Source organism: Eurosta solidaginis, chromosome 5, assembly GCF_040869045.1.
Source record: "Eurosta solidaginis isolate ZX-2024a chromosome 5, ASM4086904v1, whole genome shotgun sequence".
Classification (NCBI taxonomy): Eukaryota; Metazoa; Arthropoda; class Insecta; order Diptera; family Tephritidae; genus Eurosta; species Eurosta solidaginis.
Window position 1 is genome coordinate 219,110,575 of NC_090323.1, and position 20,645 is coordinate 219,131,219.

General features: G+C 38.0%; 1 protein-coding gene across 11 annotated transcripts in view; it reads right to left on the minus strand.

Annotated features, from left to right (window-relative positions):
- Window positions 1–20,645, minus strand: part of bma (SCY1-like protein bma) — a 385,396-nt gene that overhangs the window by 127,112 nt on the left and 237,639 nt on the right. For all 11 annotated transcript variants that reach the window (XM_067788410.1, XM_067788411.1, XM_067788414.1 and 8 more), the window contains 3 exons: window positions 18,631–18,751; window positions 14,385–14,480; window positions 8,622–8,767 (listed from right to left, as the gene is read on the minus strand). In XM_067788410.1, the coding sequence (XP_067644511.1) occupies window positions 8,622–8,767; window positions 14,385–14,480; window positions 18,631–18,751 (363 nt within the window). The remainder of the gene's footprint in view (window positions 1–8,621; window positions 8,768–14,384; window positions 14,481–18,630; window positions 18,752–20,645) is intronic.

A 20,645-nucleotide genomic window follows, 5' to 3' on the forward strand; every position in this document is an offset into this window, starting at 1 on the left:
CTTGTCACACACCCGGCCATCCCAGCAAACAACTGCTTGATCAGGCCCAAGGTCCAAGACGGATAAAGACTATGATAATATCCGGCACCTACTCATTAAGCCATTTCATTCATATAAGCCTAAGGAGGCCGTAAGCCTGATACACACAGACGCGGTAAACACCTTCGCTGGGTTGCGCCCGCTTAACCCCGTTATAATATACAATATCCAACCCCTACAGAAGAAGAAAGTACACCACCAAGGTAAACGAGTCCCTTTGGCACAACTTCGTTTGGGATACTGTAACAGGTTAAACTCTTACTTGTAATGAATCAACACCGCATACGTATATCAAGCCCTGCATTCGGTATGCCCCACATGCCATCAACTAGCTGTTCAATTATAATTTGGAATCTACGTCTCTAACAGCAGCATTCCTATGGGTCAACCCTGTTTAAACTGGTAGTTTCCTTGGGCTCCTGTTAGAGGACTTTGATTACAATTTGTGACTGGTCGTATCTACTGAATGGGGCGAAGCGCTGTTATAACAACAACAGCAACAAAAAAATTGTGCCTCGGAATTGAGTACCCTAATGTGTTTAACCATGAACATTTTGCGATTCATCAAATATGCGAAAAGTATCCGAAGAATATGCTTTTATGTATTTGGCTAACGTTGAGCTGCACGGCTAAATTCTTTACCTTTACTAAATGAATTTCCCACAGCTTCATTTTTCTTTTGAATTCCAATTCAAAAAGTTGGTTATGGCCATGAAAAGAATAAAAAAAAATTATCTGCTATAAATTGAAAGCTACTGAGAAAAGTCAAGGTAATAAATAGACGCGACATATTGACGAGGTTAGAGAGTAGTGCCGATGCTGCTTTTGTTAATATTGCTTTGAGAATTCGCTATTACGTTTTCCTCTGTGGAATACTGAAAATGTAAAATGGCTTTGAGGCTAAAGAAAAGTGAGTTTTGTTTATTTTTGTACGTTCTGCAATATCAGCTTCGAAATTTTTAAAGTTTTGCTGTAAAGGTATAACTACGAAAATGTTGGGTTTTATTAAACTGAGTAATTTCAAGAAAACTTTAACCATAACAAATAAAAAAGTCGAAGTTCGGGTGAAACTGAACATATCCAGCTGTGCACTTGAAACGCTGTTGTTGTTTGCTCTCTGTGGTTAATAGAGTTATAAGACTGCGCCATAATACATATTGTGACGAATATTAGCATGACTATGCTGTTAGTAAATAATCACAAGAACAAAAACAGCAAGCAGCCACACTTATGTACAAAACAACGAAGAATATTCACATAATCAGCAGCAAGAAGCAGAGAGATTATTTCACATACATATATGTAAGCAGCCGGCAGCTAAGAGCAGAAATTGTTACATACACATACACACGTATATGGCTGGAAGAGGGACATGGATTGCAGATATACAGCATTAGATGCAACTGTCTAGAAGGCATGATCGTGAAACGTCTATGCAGACCTTAGGAGAAATGGGCGAACGAGGTAACCGGGAGTATAAAAGCAGCACAAGCTGAGGATTCAGTAATCAGTTTGATTTAAGCACGCTATTAGTGAAGTATAATTGTGAAGTACTACTCCCAAAGTAGTCTAAATAAAGACCATTTAGCAATACTGAATATTGGAGTTATATATTCGACAGTTTAGCGATTCGAACGTTAGCAGACGGTGCATAATTATCAGGAACTCCGCAAGATTCGTTACAATATGTATATGGTTCTATTCTGAGCTCATTTCCGTTTTTGTTTTACTTACGGTATTACAAGTATTTTGGAAAGAGTAACAAAAAAAGGGGCGAGTCACGCCCATTTTCCAATGTTATTTTAGTTTTGTCCTTAGCTCACCCATACCACTACTGAAGTAGAATATCAGTCAAATGTAGTTAAATGCCATAGAGTTATTGCAAACTTTGTTAGGAGAAGACCTTTAGGAAAATTTTGGCGTGGTCTTTAACCGATTTTGGTTTTATTCACTCAGTCTATATAATTTGGCAAGGATAGTGTCTCTGCCAATTTTTAGTGTAATATCTGTAACGGCTTTTGATTTACGGCTGGCTAAACTTCCAAATTTTCTTCTTCTAAATGTGGGTGGTGCCGCTTCCTTTGCTTAACGGAATTCGTCTTTGAATTATCTCACTTTTTCCATTTTTCAAAATGTTTGATATCGAAAAAGTGGGCGTGGTTAAAGTCCGATTTCGCTAAATTTCAATACCAATCTATTCTGAGTTTAGATAAGCCCGTATGCCGAATTCGGTGAAGATATGTCAATATTTCTTAAATTATCGTGTTAACGGACGGACAGACGGACGTACGGATGGACATTGCTTAATCAATTTTTTTTCGATACTGATGACTTTGATATTTGGAAGTCTATATCTATCTCGATTCCTTTATACCTGTAAAACCAACCGCTATCCAATCAAAGTTATAATACCCTATGCAGAAGTACAGCTGGGTATACAAATACAGATAATACACTTAATGAGACCTCCTCACCTAAATCCTTGCGGCTACTGTGGTAGGGACGTAATGTGCTGAACTATTATACCAAAGCTGTCAGTGTCAAGTGACGCAACAGCATACAGGGTTGCGCTCGACAGTGGCTTCTTAAGCGTTCCAAAAGTATTTCTGCCTTGAAAAGTTGAATTGCGAAAATGGGTACTAAATATTTGGGTCCGCCAATTTGTCATAAAAATCAAAAAGTAGCATACTACTAATTTCAAACGAGTATCGGCCACAAGAGCCTATGTATGTAACACAACTTAAAGCTTATAACTTAGATTATTTAACAAAAACGACGTGAGTATCACGTGCTGGTCCCGGTCATAAAGGAATAGAAGCTAACAAAAAGGCCGATGAGTTGGAAAAGGAGGGTGCCGTATTCGATGACTCGATGGTAAACATTCCAATCCCTTTGGGAGAAATCGAAATAAGAGGGAAGTTGCATATGATCCATCAAATAAGACAGTTGTGGACAGAGATGCGAGGCTGCAAATTTATCCTGCAAATCCTACGACGTTACAGAAGGTTGCTCATCCCTAAAAAGAGAAGGCTTATGACTCACGATGGGCATACCTACTACAAACAGCTTTCTGTCGTCACATGCTTATAAGTTAGACCTTGTCAGTTACAGTAGATGTGTAAAGAGCAATATGCAGGAGGAAACAGTTGAGCACGTTTTGTGTTCATTATCTGCGCCCGCGAAATCAAAGCTCCAGCCACTGGGAGCGCAAAAAACGTCTAGTATTACGAAGGGGGCGAAGTTATTCTATAAGATAAATCCTGGTGCCTGATAGGGGTTTTTCTATTTGGTCTTCAAACTAATTCTGTTAACACGATGGACACATACAGTCTCTGTGGGGGCTTTCTTGAACTGTTAGTTCAATCTAACCTAACTAAGTTTCCAGTTCGATGTATACGTCAGGAAAACTAAAACGCCGGTAAGACGTGAATAACGAATCCGTTACACTCCGACCCTAAATTGATAAGAAATTGACATTTTTTCGATAGCAAATCGATAACTTTTCGATGAGAAATCAGTATATTATCGAAAAAAATCAGTAATTTATAGAAAACAAATCGATAACCGATGAAAAAAGTAGCAATAATTCCTCGATAACCTTTGTAATCGATACAAAATTTTGCCACTTCGATAACAACCTCATAACTCGTATACCCCGTCGATAACACGCCAATAACATAGCGATAAGAAACTAATAACTCGTCTAAAATAAATATATAACGCGCCCACAGCTCGTTGAAAAGAATCGATAAAACTTTGATAAAAAATCATTAACATGCCGCCCGGTTTCGTTCCGATTTCGACAAAACAATATACGAGACTGGTCTTACAAAGTCTCCTGTCCGTATGATAAAGTGGAAAACAGGAAAAATATAACTTTTAAGACTTTGTGCGGCCCTTAGAAAAGAAAATCGGAGCACAACGAGTTAGAAAATGTCCCTACTGCACCGAGCAACATAGAGAAACAAGTACTCCGTGGTTGTAGGACCCATCATACTCCTGGCATAACGGTCAGGTGGACGATTCTTGAACTTATATCAGGGTCCCATTCGCAAAGGTTATGCAATTTCAACTTCATCCCGATAAACCAAGCGAGTTGTAATACAGTAATAATTCTTTCTTTTCTAAAAATAAATGTTACCCTCATATTACACTCTTTGTTTTTAACGTTTGCGCTAGATTACTTATAGTTTTGAAAAATTGAATTCGTAGGTTATAATGCCCCTTTACTTCAGAAGTAAATATTTTGTGAGAGGAATTAACAAACCTACGAGAGAGCTGATCAGAACCAATCGAGTCTAGTTTCATGATAACAGATGGGACACCAGCAAAGATGCTCCGTAGCACTGTAAGGCGCCCAGAAAAGCTTGATCCTGCATATATTGAAACAGAGCTTGCTTCTTAAATAATATTATTTGCCACTCTGAAGGGAACTCAAACGTCTTTTTTCTGTTAGACCTGTGGTTGGGAAGGGATGATAGAAAAAGTTGAACACTCCTTTGCAGATGTGCTTTCCTAGACAGTTGAGAAGAGCTTGACTCTATACGATCCGCAGGACCTCACATAAACGAAATGCGTTCATTATTTTTTGAAAAAAGGGCCATCTACTTATGTTAATATTATTATGACTGTACAAAGAAGATTCTATCCGCGATACCGTATACGATGAATAGACGGAGCATCAAATCATAGCTGTCAGAAATAATGCACAAAAATTGTAGTAGAAATGCAGTAGATGACCGCAGAACTTAATGCCAACCATATTTCAGTGGGTAGTAATGCTATTGGCCGGCAAATATTGAAGCCAATATCACAAAACCGAACTGTAACTATGTAAGTGAGAGTGACAGTATTTCGACTCGAACATAATAAGGGAAATAACAGACTACCAAACGAGCTGTTCGTACACAGGAAGGGAATTTTCATACGAATGCATATCTCTAGATTGCAACTTCAGTGTAGTCTATCGAATCCATAAGAAAGAATAACTGAGCCCATCGTCAGCGAACTTATTGAATCTTATCACCTAAGAAGTCCACAGTTTACCTAACTGTCCAATGCGCCAAATTTATAATAAGAAAAACAGGGTTTAGTCTGAATTTGACTTCAGTGCAAAGTTTATAGAGCCACGATAGATGGCGCTCTGTAATAATAATATTTATGTCAGACAAGGCAACTGCCTAAGACGTCAGGTATTTATTATGCCATATTCTGTATTTCACATCATCGCTTAAACAATTTTTTGGTGGGTATGAACGTCCTTTTATTTAGTTCATGGCCAATGTCGATGGCGTTTTGTTCATCAATCTTCGATGCTTGCATTCACTTGAAAGTTACGCTCGTCTGTATGCACTTTAAACTTTTCAAGAGCAAAGAAGAATGCAGATGCCCCTTGAGAAAACACTTCAACTTGCGTTATTGTTAGAAAAAAAAAAATATTATGCAGCAGCAAGTTTGGAATTGGCTTCGCGTTATTTTCCCACCAAAGCACTTATGTTTCTATTCCGGAGATGGTAGTTGAATGCATTTAGCTTATTTTGGAAAACGCCATTTAAATGAAAGCAACTTCTTTAAATATTTCTGTATTAGAAATGTCATCGAAGCTCTCAGAGTTAACATACAGTTATCTTTCATACAGGATGTCTTTGATGGGGATGCCTTGCCTTGCACACACCGTCGCCATTCCAAGATAATGACTAGTAGGCGCTTGCACCCTCCTCCCGTAAGGGTGGAGCCTCCTCGTGATGACACCTGATAACGCTTTGGACGCGAACTCGAGCTGCGTCCTTTTTCTCGCCCATATTACCTGATTTGCCTTCTTCTCCCAGCTCCCATCGGCAGCCCTTTTCTCTTTCATTAAGGTCCAAATTTCTCATTGCGCAGGAGCTATCTTATAGCCCAAGAGCGACCACACTTGACGAAAAGTCATACTCTGCATCAGATGCCCCATGCTTGCATTTATCGAATATGGCGGACCTAGAAAGGGCAACTTGATAAAACCCGTAATTTCAAGTGTTATCTGAATCGTGCTCATAGGATGAATCGCACTAGGTTAATGTCACTTATTAGTGCGAGCACCAGATACCTGACGAACTCTGGTTAAAATTTGTCTAACTGGGATATTTGGTACTTTGTTCGAGCATGATCGGCTTAGTGCTACCGCTCGTAAGTGAATCAAATTACTTCTTGAGAGATCGGGTATGGCGAAGCCAGAGCTCGTCCAGGAACTTTGGGGTTAGCTCGTAGAGAGGACCATAATACGAGAGGCCGCTCCGAAAGTTCAACTCCACCAGACAGAGAGCCCAAAAAAGTGTCGCTGAACACAGCTGGCAAAGCAAAAATGTTGACAAAAGCCCTGGAAAGCTGTATATCGAGTAGCATGCAACAGCTGAGCAGTTGGCTTCTTTTGAGGATTTCCTGAAAGGTGTTAGGCTGGGCATATTCCTTTTTCCCTGGAACTACCTGCCCCCAGCGGAATTCTTTGTTTTGCTTGTCTCAAAAGAACTTCAGTTATTGAAAACTAAATCCGAGGACCAGAAGAAAAGGTTGGGCACACGACTTAATTTTGATAGTCGGTGAAAATAGTGCTGAAAAGGGGTAACGGATGTCTATCCTCAGCTAAAAACAATCGATAATTGTATGAGTGTGCCAGAGCTCATATTGTCTTTTGAGGATTCCTGAAAGGGACCGATGATTCGAAAAAGATGCATCGAGGTATTGATGTGAGAAGGTGCATAGCTTTTGCCAAGATGGTTTAATGGAAACAAACTCATTTGTTATCAACAGTGTATCATACACCGCTGCACCGGATGAGCAGGAAGGGTTCGTCTCGTTTCTTAATTGCGATCAACACGCACATATCTAGCAATGATTATTAATTTATGAATTCAATAAATTAAGGCTGGTTACTGAGACAGACTCGGGACAAGCGGTGAAGCTGCCGTGTAACCGGGTTCCCTTTGCCTAGAAATGGAACGGCGGTATATAGATAAGCCCCCGACCTCACCAAGGCTGATTTACTTGAACACCAAACTTCAGTTCATTGTTACCAAATTTGTTGGGCCGGTGATCAACGGATTTTGGACCGTGTGTTTTGGCAAATCATGGCGTTGAGTCATTCATGATAGGTACCCACGTAAAATTTTACACTCTCTCTCCTTCTCGCTCTTTGCTTCTCTCCATACAAACTTTCTCCTCCGGATTAATGTTTTCTTTTATTACCCTTTATTTTTCACTATTTTTGTCTATTGTTTTTTTATCACCTGCTTCTGCCCCAGAAAAGAAATTTGCGATTTAAAACTATAAGGGTGGAGCGCGTGTTTAAATTAAAGAATAATTTTCCTAATATCTTGATCCACGCGCCACCTAGCGGAATTTTTTTTTGATAAAATATTGCATTGTTACCGGGTTCTGGCTTACGGCTCAAGTTTCATATCTCTAGCTCACCGGGAAGTTACTCAAAAATCGATTGTAAGATTCCCCTCGCTTTTCAAGTATTTGTACTTATCTCACTTAACGCGCCACCTAGCGGAATTTTGTTTTCTGTAAATTGTGTTGTCGTCAAGCCTCAAACTGCCTGCCAAGTTTCAAGTCTCTAGGTCACCGGGAAGTTAGTTAAAAATGGATTGAAAAATTCCCAAATCAAAACTAATTTTCTTAATATCTCGGTCAATGCGCCACCTACCGAAATTTTTTTGATAAAATATTGCATTGTCACCAGATTCTGACTCACGGCCCAAGTTTCAAGTCTCTAGCTCACCGGTAAGTTACTAAAAATTGATCGCAAGATTCCCTGCGTTTTTTCAGGGATTTTCGTTTATCTCGATTCGTCTGCCACCTGGCGGAATTTTGTTTTCCACAAATTGTAGTGCCATCGACTCGTAAAATATGTGCTAAGTTTCATATCTCTGGTCACCGAGAAGTTAGTAAAAAGTCGATTGCAAAATTTCCATTTTAAAATTAATTTTCTGTATATCTCGATCCGTGCGCCAGCTAGCGGATTTTTTTTCACTTGCATTGTAATGTCTCCCAGATCAGAACTATGTTCTTAGTAACAAGAGTCTAGCTCAACGGGAAGTTAACGAAAAAGACTTCCGTGGGTCAAAAATTCGTATGGAAATGAGGGGACAAACATGAAAGGGACTTAATATAAAGGTAATAAAATTTAATTAGGTTGATTTTGAATAAAACTCTGAATTATATTATCTATTGGGTGACATGCGACAGGTGATAGTGTTGTTTTTTTTTGTTTTTTTTTTTTTTTGTATCGCATATGTATGAGTGAACACATGTATGTAGAATACACATCAAGGATACTTGCGAGAGCATATGAATACGAAAAATTATCAACTTTAATTGAGTTGGAAATGTAATCAAGTCTAGCATATGCAAAGCAAATATCTATTAGGCATTTTGACTAACTTAAATTGCATATAAAATAAAACAAATCAAATTAAAATGTACTAAGAAATAAGTATTTATATACATATGTATATAAACTAATGGAAATCTAGAATATATATTTTCGTAATTAGTTTTATTGGTATGTGTAATTTCGTATAATAAATTAATTAATTACTTACCATCTCTAATTGTTTCATATAATTTGAAACAACATTGCCGGCTTGGATCAGCGGTCGCCCACTATTGAATACTGCACATATAACTAATCCCAATGAAAACATATCACTAAGTAGGCTGCCCTTGGAAGTTAATTGCGTTTCAGGAGCTGCAAATGAAATGCCATTTAGGTATGTGTTGTTAGTGTTTTATGTGAATATAAATTTAGATTAACTGTAGGTGTGTTAATTAGATTTGTTAGGTTGTGTTTATGCCTACGAGTTAATACCCACCAGAATGCAATTTTACTTTAGTTATCAAGAAAATATACCCCATTTTATATACATAAAGCCCATTAAAGGCATGTTTTAACTATTTGTATAATTAATCATTTATTAGAAATCTAACATCAAGCGTTGCAAATCTACGTCCCACGTTTTCCGCATACGGTATTTTCTCCAGCTATAGATGAAAAACCTTAATTTTTCTTCTAAGAGTTTTGAATAGGAGATAGAAGTTAGGTCTCGGGTGAATGCCGTAGTTATTAGGGACGGCAGAGTTGCCAGATCTCGAGGCAGAAATTAAGCTAAGTCCTAGAAAACTTCTAGTATTTTCCAAGAGGACGAAGTTATTCAATAACCTGTGACTAACTATGTGATATGGAGTAAAAAACCTGAAGGGTTACTTAGATATATCAAAAGCCTCCAGATACAAATTTAGGCTGAAAGGTCTTGCACAATAGATCTGCACAAAGGTCGCAGTGCTTTCGGACCTATTAATAATAATAATATTCGATTACATAAGTCATGGTACCTGATTTGGGGCTCTTCCGCTTGATCGTCAAACAAATTTTGTTAACGCTATGGATACATTTAGTCCACTGTATTGACGGGCCAGTTCAACCTAACCTTCCAACAGGAGAAAAATCCAACAACCATATCTAGGTCGGGATAAAGTATAAGTTTTATCGCATAAAGTTGCTTCAAAATATATTTGAATGAAAATTTAAATATTTTTGTTCAATAATAACTAGAGCTGCTCAAAGCCTATGCACTTATAACACTTTTGTTTTTGTTTTGCACAGAATTATAGGCACAGATACAAATTTACACTTCAAATATAAAAAAATTTCAAAGCACTTCCGCATGTCCTCATATATAAATGAAATTTTTATGGAAGTTTTTGATTTTCATATGTGAGTGCAAAGCAAAAGCACTTTCATATGAAGAACGAGTACTTCGGTATAAAAAAATAAATTTATACTCATAAATTGACAACTAAAAATTATTCAAAAATATTATGGCACTGAAAAAATTTGTATTTTACATTGATTCATTAAGAAAATTAAAATTACTCCAGGCATTTGGGGGCTTGACCTCGGTATTTGAGATAAGCCTTGTATACGCCTTTTTATACCTTTCATGAAGATGAAATGGTATATTATATGGTCCGATGTTTGTAACGTTGAGAAATATGGAAGATAGACTCACCATTAAGTATACCGAATTGATCAGGGCGACGAACTGAGTTGATATAGCCATGTCCGTCAGTCCGTCCGTCCGTCTGTCTGTTTGAACACAAACTAGTCCCTCAAATTTTGAGATATCTCAATGAAATTTGGCACAAGGATGTATTTTTGTCTTATATTAGACATTTGTCGGATACGGTATGATCGGAACACTATAACATATATCTCCCATACAACCGATCGTTCAGATAAGACGATTTTGGTCATTCCTGCCGCAATTTAGAAAGTAGAAACTCGGTTGATATATATTCTAATATATCATAGAAGATTTTCTGAAAAAATCACTTTGCTCGGAGCTATATATAGTACATATCCCATACAACCGATCGTTCAGATAGAAAATTTTTTGGCAATTTCTCCCTTAATTTCCAATATAAAAACGTGAAACTTGGAGATATAAATTCTACTATATCTAAGAAGATTTCCTGTAAAAATTATTTCGATTGAATATATTTGATCAGGAATGGTACACGAACACACCATAACGAACACAGTTGGCAACCCCACATTTGAGCGAGTACTCACTGTCAAATGTTTCGACACCATATCAGAGCACACCTACATCCACTCATGCAAATGTTCATTTTCATTATATTCTTTACATATACAGTTCATTTGCTTTATACCAAATTGTTGCATATCATTGTACTCTGTAAATTCGTTATTAGCTTACTCGCTTTGCTTTTCATTCGAACCAGCAAACAATCAACACGTGATCATCGGCAAATAAATTGGTATCTAACCTACAGACATATAAAATAGCATTTTTTCTATCTTAATTGATGCGGTAAGCATCAATATTATATATCTCATACAACCGGTCGTTCAGATAAGGGGGTATTTTGCCATCTTTTATTTTATATTTATCTTAAAAATCGTTTAGGTATGTACATCTGATCACTATATATTTCTTATCTTATACATCCGATTATTTGGAGATTACGAACGGGATAAGATTATTGTTCAGCCCCATTCATGAAAGGTATGAAGTCTTCGGCATAGCCGAAGACAGTCCCGTCCTCACTTGTTTTGTTTGACTTGCATACGCCTTTATTTATATTAATGGTATTAAAAGTCTTGATAAGTCGCGTGTACTCGTCTTGAGATGTTCGGGTCTCCGGGTCGGTAAATTTAGCATTTCACAAATATCTCGAAATTCTAAAAATGTCCAGCCTGAAGTACTTTTTCGCGGTCACAACCATTTCCGAGTTAGATCGAGCAGTTGCTGAAATTTTGCATCGACCTACATTAGATATTAATGAAGCGCATTCGTTCAAAGGTTGTATTTGGGACATTTGGACCGCGAGCAACATTGATTCAACCGGTGCTGAGTGAAGTTGTTTTGTTGGATTTTGAGAATTAAGTTTAGATAATGGCTCTTGGCTATTGTGATGATAAAGCGATTTACGAAATGTTTTAAGCTTTTTGAACATTTAAAACTTTTATTTTGTAAATACAAAAAATGTCAGTGTTATACAATTTTGTATATGTATTGTGATTTTCACTTCAATATAAAAAATGTTGAGCAGCACTAGTTTTTATTTTTCCTAAAATGATTATTTGCACAACCCTTATTTTTTACCTTGATCGATAACTTGTATGATCAATAAATATCTTTTTTCGTTTGCAATTAAAGCTGAAACTGAACATTATTTAAGTTAGTTTAGAAAATATTATTTATTTCGTTGCTTTATAGTTCTTAGCCTACAATGATGGTAAAGACGACTTTGCCCCACCCCAACAAAGCAAGTCAGCAATCTCTCTAGCAACAGCTGATGCTTATTGAAAACCTCAACGAAAACAAATATTTTATAAATCTGTTTGTTCCATCGTTCTCTCACGTATGAGAGAGAAATGTTTAGATGAATCTAAAAATCAAGAGTCAGCTCTCTTCAAAAAAAGCCGAAAGCAGGTGGCGAATTTAAGGATAATCTATGGACGATGTTTATATTGCACAATATTAAGTCTGTATGGCATGGGTAAAGCAAATAGAAGCCCGTTCCAAGCACAAGAGGTGAGACGTATGATGCGGCCTTTCACGGGCATATACAAAGGCCGTTAGATTATTGACGAGATTGACAAGAACAAATTGGAGATCAGCAAAGAGCAATGTTAATAAATTAAAGCTGCGATTGCCCTCAGAGTGCGCCAAAGTATTTGGTACTATAGCCGGAAAATTACAGTCTGCACGATTTAAGACCTCCCAATTTGAAGAGATTAATAACCTTTCTCCTGATTGAAAAGAACGAAACCAAATTCATTACTCGATCGATGTCAGGAATAGCTCCCGAAACCGCATTTTACATACTCTACGAAATCCAAAGGTATTGGATATCAAGAACTGAATACAAAATTTCAGCATAATAAAACTTCACGAATGACAGATATATTCAAAACCGATGTGCAGAGTGTACTTAAGTTACGGAGGTAACACTATTTCTCATTGCTAAGCAGCAAGGGAGATGATGAGGCCAGTTCCCCAATTTCAAAAGATAGAAAATACAGTGCTGCTCAAACGAAAAGTACTTAAGGCTAGACCTGTGAAGAATTTCATGATGTTCAACCTCCAACTGAGCGCTAAACTCGAGCAAGACATTGCAAGCGAAATAATTGCGAAGCACTAAATATTGCGAAACGGGTCTCGAACAGTTCAAGATGCTGACATGCGACTTGTCATGACTTTTAATACCATTTAGACTGCAACGGTATTGACTGATAACCAAAGCAAAACATAAGTTTTTGAATTACTTTTGCGTTACTTTGGTGTTTCTGTTGCGTTGTTTTTGAATATAGAACATAGCCATGGAGACGTGTGTGTTCAAGGTCAGCGTAAGCGCCATAACAATGCAAAAGTCGAATGTGTCGGATGGCCATAATTCAATTTGGCCTTTGCTTAAAATTTAATGAGGCACAAAGTTGCATTTTAGGTTTTTCTATTAAAAATAAAAAAGTTAATTTTTCTCTTTCGAATTGTATTCAAAATGCTAAAAAATTCCATGAGAAGAGTATTGAAATAAAAAAAAAATTCAACGAAATTTTTTTGGTGACTCGGAAGTCCGTCTAGTAATAAAAAGTTTTTGAAGAACTTTGAAAGATAAAAAATATGGTTTTTATCACGTTCTTAAGTATATATCTTGATTCCTTTTTCGTTATTTGTTCTATAAACTTTTGAGCCACTGGGATATTGTTCGGAAATTTGAACAGGATGTAGCCATTACAACAAAATTTCTATAGGTAAAAGTAGATAAGAGACACTCTAAATTATTCGAAATTATTAGCATAGTTGTATGTCTGGTTTATTCGCATCGCTTTGAAATTATCTTGACCTTTGAGTACATAAGGTAAATAAATCTAACGAGCTTAAAAATATTCCCTAGAATTTGGGTCTTAAAGCATAGGGTAGATATTGTAACGAATTTAGGGAAATTCCGCTTTTTTGAAACTTTCTGCTAACGTTCGAATAGCTAAACTGTTGAATAAATTACTCCTCTGTTCAGTGTTGCAAACCAGTCTTTATTTAGATTACTTTGGTAGTAGTACTTCACAATTATACTTAACAACCAATAGCATGTTTAAATCAAAACTGATTCTTTATTACTCAGCTTGCCTTGCTTTTATACTCTCGGTTTCCTCGTTCCTAAGGTGTAGTAATTTCGCGAACTTCATGCTTGGTTATCAGCTATATACATGTATATTTGTAGCTTGTAGCCATATGTGTGTGCATGTGTACATAACTACTTCCGCTGATGACTACATATTTGTATGTATGAGATATCTCTTCGTCGCCTTCTACATAAGAGTGGCTGCTTTATTGTTGTTGTGCATTTATTTAGTAGCAGCTTAGTGATGCTAATATTCGTCACAATATATATGTATGGACCAAATTGGGTATAAAAGGAATAACAACAAAAAGGCAATTCTTAGTAACAATCCACAAAGCGTGTAGCGGGCATTCAAACCGCTGAGTAGATAGAGGCATCTCTCTCAACACCATCTAAACAGCAGTATGGACGAAGGTGAACTTGTGTTCAAAACTCATCACCCGAGCTAGCTCATGAAGAAGTTACATTCTGAAACATGTCCGAGTAACAATCGACGTGTACAATTTTTTTATTTTTTTTTAATATTAAAAAAAAAAAATAAAAAATTAATTAATTATAATGCAATATGACCCCGTCTCGCGAATTAATTATATGTAAGTAAATCTAGTTTATGTATGTATGTATGTATTCGTTTTCTTTAATCTCAAAATACTTACCCATAAAATCCAAATTTGGTTGTGCCATTTTTGATACTCTATTACTCCAAGGTTGACAAGGAACTAACTCATTTACATCAGTCTCATTCATTCTTTCTGTTCAAAATAAATATAATACGTTGTTTAAGTTTATTTATAAATTTAACATAGTTTGTACATTAAAGGCTAACAATGAGATATGATATACATTTCATTTACAAGGGCTTTTGGGATTTTCGATGACATTTTGAATAAAAGATATTTATGTCGGTAAACAATAGATATGGAAATTATTTATCTACCAGCGTCCGAGAGATCATACACGAGATTGACTTGAGCTAAGTACACATATAGAAAATATTTTGCATGTACTCTTATGAACCAATTCACACCTATCGGCTTTAGCACTAAGCAACGCTGCGCGAAATTGTTGACCAAAAAAGCAAGAAAGTACAGACTATCAATGCTTAGCATTACTGCACATTCCACCTCTAGACCTGCGTTAACAACTGCAACGAGGCTCGGTGCCTCGGGGCAGCTTGAGCGCCGACCATACGGCCATAGTAGTATAGCGTCATCAATTACATGAACAACAGACTACCTGATTCCCTATCTGCGTTTCGAGAGCGATTTTAAGGCCACAATAGAGGTGGACGATTCGCAAGGGTGCTCAAATGGCGGACGAGGCGATACATGTGTACACAGATGGTTCCAAAGTAGTGCAAGGATTAGGGTCTGCGGTATACTGTGCTGATCCGGAAATAAACAGATCCCACAGGCTGCCGGATTACTGTAGCGTTTTCCAAGCGGAAATAGTAGCCATAACCAAAGCAGTAGAAACGCTGGAAAAAAATAGCCCAAGCTGCAATCGTGTTATCTTTTATATTGAAAGTCAAGCAGAAATTAAGGCAATAATATCGCATACCACATCATCTAAATGCCTGTTAGAGTGTAAGCAGTCCCTGGAGAGAATCGGGACAGGGAGAACCATACATCTATATTGGGTCCCAGGGCATATGGGAATAGATGGGAATGAAAAAGCGGATGAATTAGCTAAAAAGGGCGCATCCCTTGAAGCTTGCTCCGAAGACGTCCCAATTAGACTGGGCGAAATTAAGTGAAGGCAAGAGGTGCACATGATCGACCAAGCAGGAAAGGCGTGGTTTCATGCGCGGGGCTGTAAAGTGTCGAAGATTATGTGCAGGTCTTTCAACCTTAGACTAACAAAGTTGCTTCTATCATTAAAAAGAGAGGACTGTAGACTCATTACGGCTATTCTGACTGGACACTGCCTTCTGGCGTCATATGCCTTCAAATTAGGCTTGGTCAGTGATAGCAGATGTAGGAAGTGCGGGCTGGAGGAGGAAACGATCGAGTACGTTCTGTGCTTTTGCCCTGCGCTTGCTAGGCTAAGACTCCAGCTATTAGGAGTGATACAGCTGTCAGATCTAGAAGCAGCAAGTGGCTTAAATCCTAGGAAGCTTCCAGTATTTGCCAAGAATACGGAGTTATTTTGTAACATAGGTCCTGGTTTTTGATAGGGTTTCTCAGTTTGGTCATTAAAACAAACTTCTGGTAACACTACTGACTTATTCAGTCTATGCGAGTTCCTCATGTACCGGCCAGTTCAACCAAACCTAACCTAAGCAAGAAAGTGACGTCGCTTCTTCGATCTGCCAACTGGCGCCAATTGGTCACATCAAGGGAGTTTAAATCGTTTTCCACCTGGTCCTTCCAGCGGAGTGGGGCCGCCTCTTCCTCTGCCTCCATAGGCGGGTTCCGATAGAAATACTTTTTTTAGCCGGAGCGTCATCTTTCATTCGCGTAACATGATCTAGCCAGCGTAGTTTTTGCATTTTAATTCGCTGGACTATGTTGATGTCTGCGTAAATCTCGTACAGCTCATCATTAAATCTTCTTCGGTAATAGCCATCGCCAACGCGTCGAAGAACTTTTCGCTCGAACACTCCCAGAGCCGCTGAAGCCTTTTACGAGACTTTTTTTTTTAAATTGCAAAAAATCGGAAAGAGTTACATCTTTGATCTCTCCAGTTTTTTCGCCTAGCGAAACCTGGCATTATCACCGACTAAATCCTCCGCGACCTTATTTAGTACATGGACGTCCAAAATGTTGACCATTTTGAACATCCACGTCGATGGCACTACGCTTCCGACTGTCATACACCCCAAAATCTTGGGTGTGACGTTTGGTCAGAATCTACATTTTGGTGAGCATGCAGCCGAAATTGTACCGAAACTTCAGTGCCGTAATAAAATCTTCAAATCCCTTGCTGGCAGTAATTGGCGAAAAGATAAAGAAACGCTCATTACTACTTATAAAGCAATTCACCAGCCTATGACATGCTATGCTCTCGTAATCGCCACGGGCTGTCTTCTTATGTCCCGAGAACACCACCTAAATAATGAGGCGAGAATTCTCCCCATCAGGGAGAGAAATGAGATGCTAACCAAACAGTTCCTGTTGAATACCCAGACACCTGGGCATCCCAACAGGCATCTGATTAATGAGCCAACACCAGGGACTTAAGGAGTCATCTCCGTAAGCATTATGAGGAAATACGGAACCTGAGAACTCAGTCGTATGAAGCCAAAAAACACAAGCAGTCCTCAGTGAACTCCACAAACAGGCGTCACAACTTTATGCAGGGAATTGCCTGGTAAATCCAGTACTCAAAGAACAGTACCCAAAACTTGCGGAAGATTGACGCACACTCCCCAGGGAAACACGAGTCACTCTACCTCAACTTCGATCTGGATACTGTAACAGGTTAAACTTTTACCTATCCAGAATAAACCCCGACATACAAAATGTAGGCCCCGCTTGCAATGTATCCCCGCATGTCATCAACCATCTCTTTAATTGTAATGTAGAACCAACGCCTCTAACATCCCTCTCATTATGGTCCACCCCTGTTGAAACAGCAAGTTTCCTTGGACTCCCATTAGAGGATATTGATGACAATTTGTGATCGGTCACACCTATTGGATGGGGCGAAGCACTGCTACAACATCAACAACAGTTACATTTTTGATGTCCTCGAAAATATTTCTCCCTGTACAAAACTAAATATTACGTACCAGCACTTCAACTCCCCACCGTCAGTCCTTCCATAGTTTTCTTACCCCAGAAGTTAATATGCCGAGTCGGTCCTTGGCAAAATGTTGCATCAATACATAGAAACTACCTGGTGTGTTCGCGAAAAATGTAAAAACGTGGTGGAAGAAGAAATGATGGAGCTACCAAGTACAGTTATGAAATGTTACTTATTTAATGGAGGCCAATACTTCTCAGGAACCAAAGCTTAAATACTTCAGATTCTGCATATTTGGCTGAGGAAAACCTTGTGACCAGGTTAATCTTAAAACATTACCAAGGTTAGATTGGAGCTCAAGGCCTTGAATCCTTGAATCCTTTATCATTAGGCCGATAACAAAAACAATTGTTAATATATTACCTAAAACTATACGAAACTAATAAGCTGGCAGATAAGTTTATGGGAACAAGGTATCCGTGCGAATCATTGACTTGGCTCATGGTATGAAAGCCAAGCGGTAGAAGCGGCTAACATAGATACCCGAAAGGGATCTGAAGAAGTAGCGGCAAATTTTTAAATATATATACTATAAATATTATTTGTAGTATTTTTCATTAGCCGTGTTTTTTTACACATATATACGTTTACGTTTGCGCGTAAAAAAGACGCTTATCCTCACTTAGATAATGCTTAGGAGGCCCATCTAGCGGCAACATGTTGTACCAAAAAGCGGAGACACAATCCTCTGTTGTATGTCTGTGTACAACATATAGCGGAATTGGTTGCGATGAATAGTGGACACACACCATTTTTAGAGGTGATACATAGAATTAGTGTAGAGGTGAAATATAGACGCATATTTCAGTTGCACCTGAGTATAATGCGTATTGAAATTTAGGAGTACTAATTTTCTGCGCAGCAATTTCAGAAGAGTAGATAAAGTTTAACGCTTAGCATTCCATATAAAGTTTAAGGGTAAACGTATATAAATGTTAACTTAGACACAGCTATTGAATCTATTTCATTGGTTTTCCTTCTTCAAATAAGACTTATTTTGTATCCCTTCCTAATGTCATTGACTGTCTTGCAAATGCGCATCAAAACAAACATGACTAATAATAATTCATAACATTATTTCAAGCATACATACATAAGTACACACGTGTTTGAACCAAATAAGATTAAAGTTAAGCTGGTAAATAAATTACTCACCAATAAATTCTAGGCCAGCCAGCTTCCAGGTGCCTCGCTTCGTAACTAAAATTGATGATGGGCACACATTTCGATGAATAACGTGACCCGAATAATGTAAATAGGATAAAGCTTCCACCAACTGCACGTAAACAAATAAAAATAGAAATATAGATGAACACAAATTTCATTCACAACAGGCTTCAACATTTATAAGCTACTTAAAATATAATATTGTAACGAATTTATAGAAATTCCGCCTATTTGAAACCTCCTGCTAACGTTCGAATCGCTAGACGGTTTAATATATCAATCCAATATTCTGTATTGTAGAATGGTCTTTATCAGACTATTTTGGGAGTAGTACAACTATACTTCGCAATTATGCTTCACTTCGCAACTGATAGTGTGTTTGAATCAAACTGGTTAGCCATTCCGCAGCTTGCGCTGCTTTTATACTCTCCGCATATTTCTCCAAAGGTCTAGTCGTTTCATCTTGTAGAATCTCCTGCTTGGTTACCAGCTATATGTGAGCTGATGACTACATGTGGGTGCGTGAGTTATTCTTCGTCGCCTCTACATAAGTGTTGTTAGCTTTAATGTGTATATGTATATACGAGTGGCTGCTTCATGTTTTTATTGCTGCATGATTATTTGCTAATAGCCTAGTGATGTCAACATTCCCCACAATTTAATTTTAAAATTGTAAATTCTTTCTACGCAATTTCTTTTTTTTTTACATAAAAATAAGAAAAACAGGTTGTCGGAATGCCAAGAGAATATGATACTACCAATAAAGCTCAATAATCTTGAAACAATCGGCTATTTTATGATCGGAAAATTCAGCATATGAGTAAATCGGACAGAGTATTTTGGCTCAATGTATGGTAAGGTTAGGTTGAACTGGCCGGTCAGTAAAGGTCTCACATACACTGCATATCTCCATAGTGTTACCAGGATTTGATTGACGACCAAACGGAAGAACGCCAATCAGGATCTCGAACCTATGTTACAGAATAACTCCGTCTTCTTGGCAAATAAAAGAAGTTTTTAAGATTTAGCTTAATTTTTGCTTCGAGATCTGACAACACTGCCGTACCTAATAACTGAAGCCTTGACTTGGCGAGCGTAGAACACGAACACAGAACGTGCTCAACTTTCCATTTTGCAGCTCGCACTTCCTACGCCTGCTTTTACGGACGAAGCTTAACTTATAAGCATGTGACGCCAGAAGGTTGTGTCCCGTTAGTATGCCCATCGTGAGCCTTAAGTCTTCTCCCTTTAGAGATATGACCCACTTTTTGATTCTAATATCATAAGGGGAGGGCGAGATGGCCTAGAAGGTTTAATGTGGTCATATAAATCGTTCCCGAGATGGTCGGGCTAGTACCTTAATGGTGATTTGTTACCGGAACGAACGGGCAAAGGACCATCAACATCGATAACACTCCCCAAAGCCTTCGTGGAGTGCCTTTATCGTTAATAAAACAACACCAACAACATGATCTTAGAAATTTTGCAGCCCTACGCTTTTGTCCGCGCCTTTTCTGCTTGATAGATCATATGCAACTCCTATATCCCAAACGGATTGGGAAGTCTATCGTCGCTTCAGCGATTGTTGCACCCCTTTTTGCCAACTCATCGTCCTTTCCGTTACCTTCTATCCCTTTATGACCGGGAACCCATTATAGACGTATGGATCGGCCTGAGCGAAATTTGTTCCATGCTTCTTTTCACTCCATAACACTTCTTGTTGAAGTACTGTTTGATATTATTGCCTTAATCGCCACCTGACTATCGATATATATATTGACGCGACTGCAGCATAAGCATGCTTCCTCCGGAATTTCTGCTTGAGAGATGCTGCAGTAATTTGGCAGCCTGTAGGATGTGCTTGACACAGTAAACAGCATACCAGATCCCTTTCATTAATTTGGAACCATCCGTTGTTACCGCTTTCGTAAAATAACAACTTGGTTAAAAACGGACACCCTAACATATTATTTTCACATATATAATATTTTAAAAAAGCTATT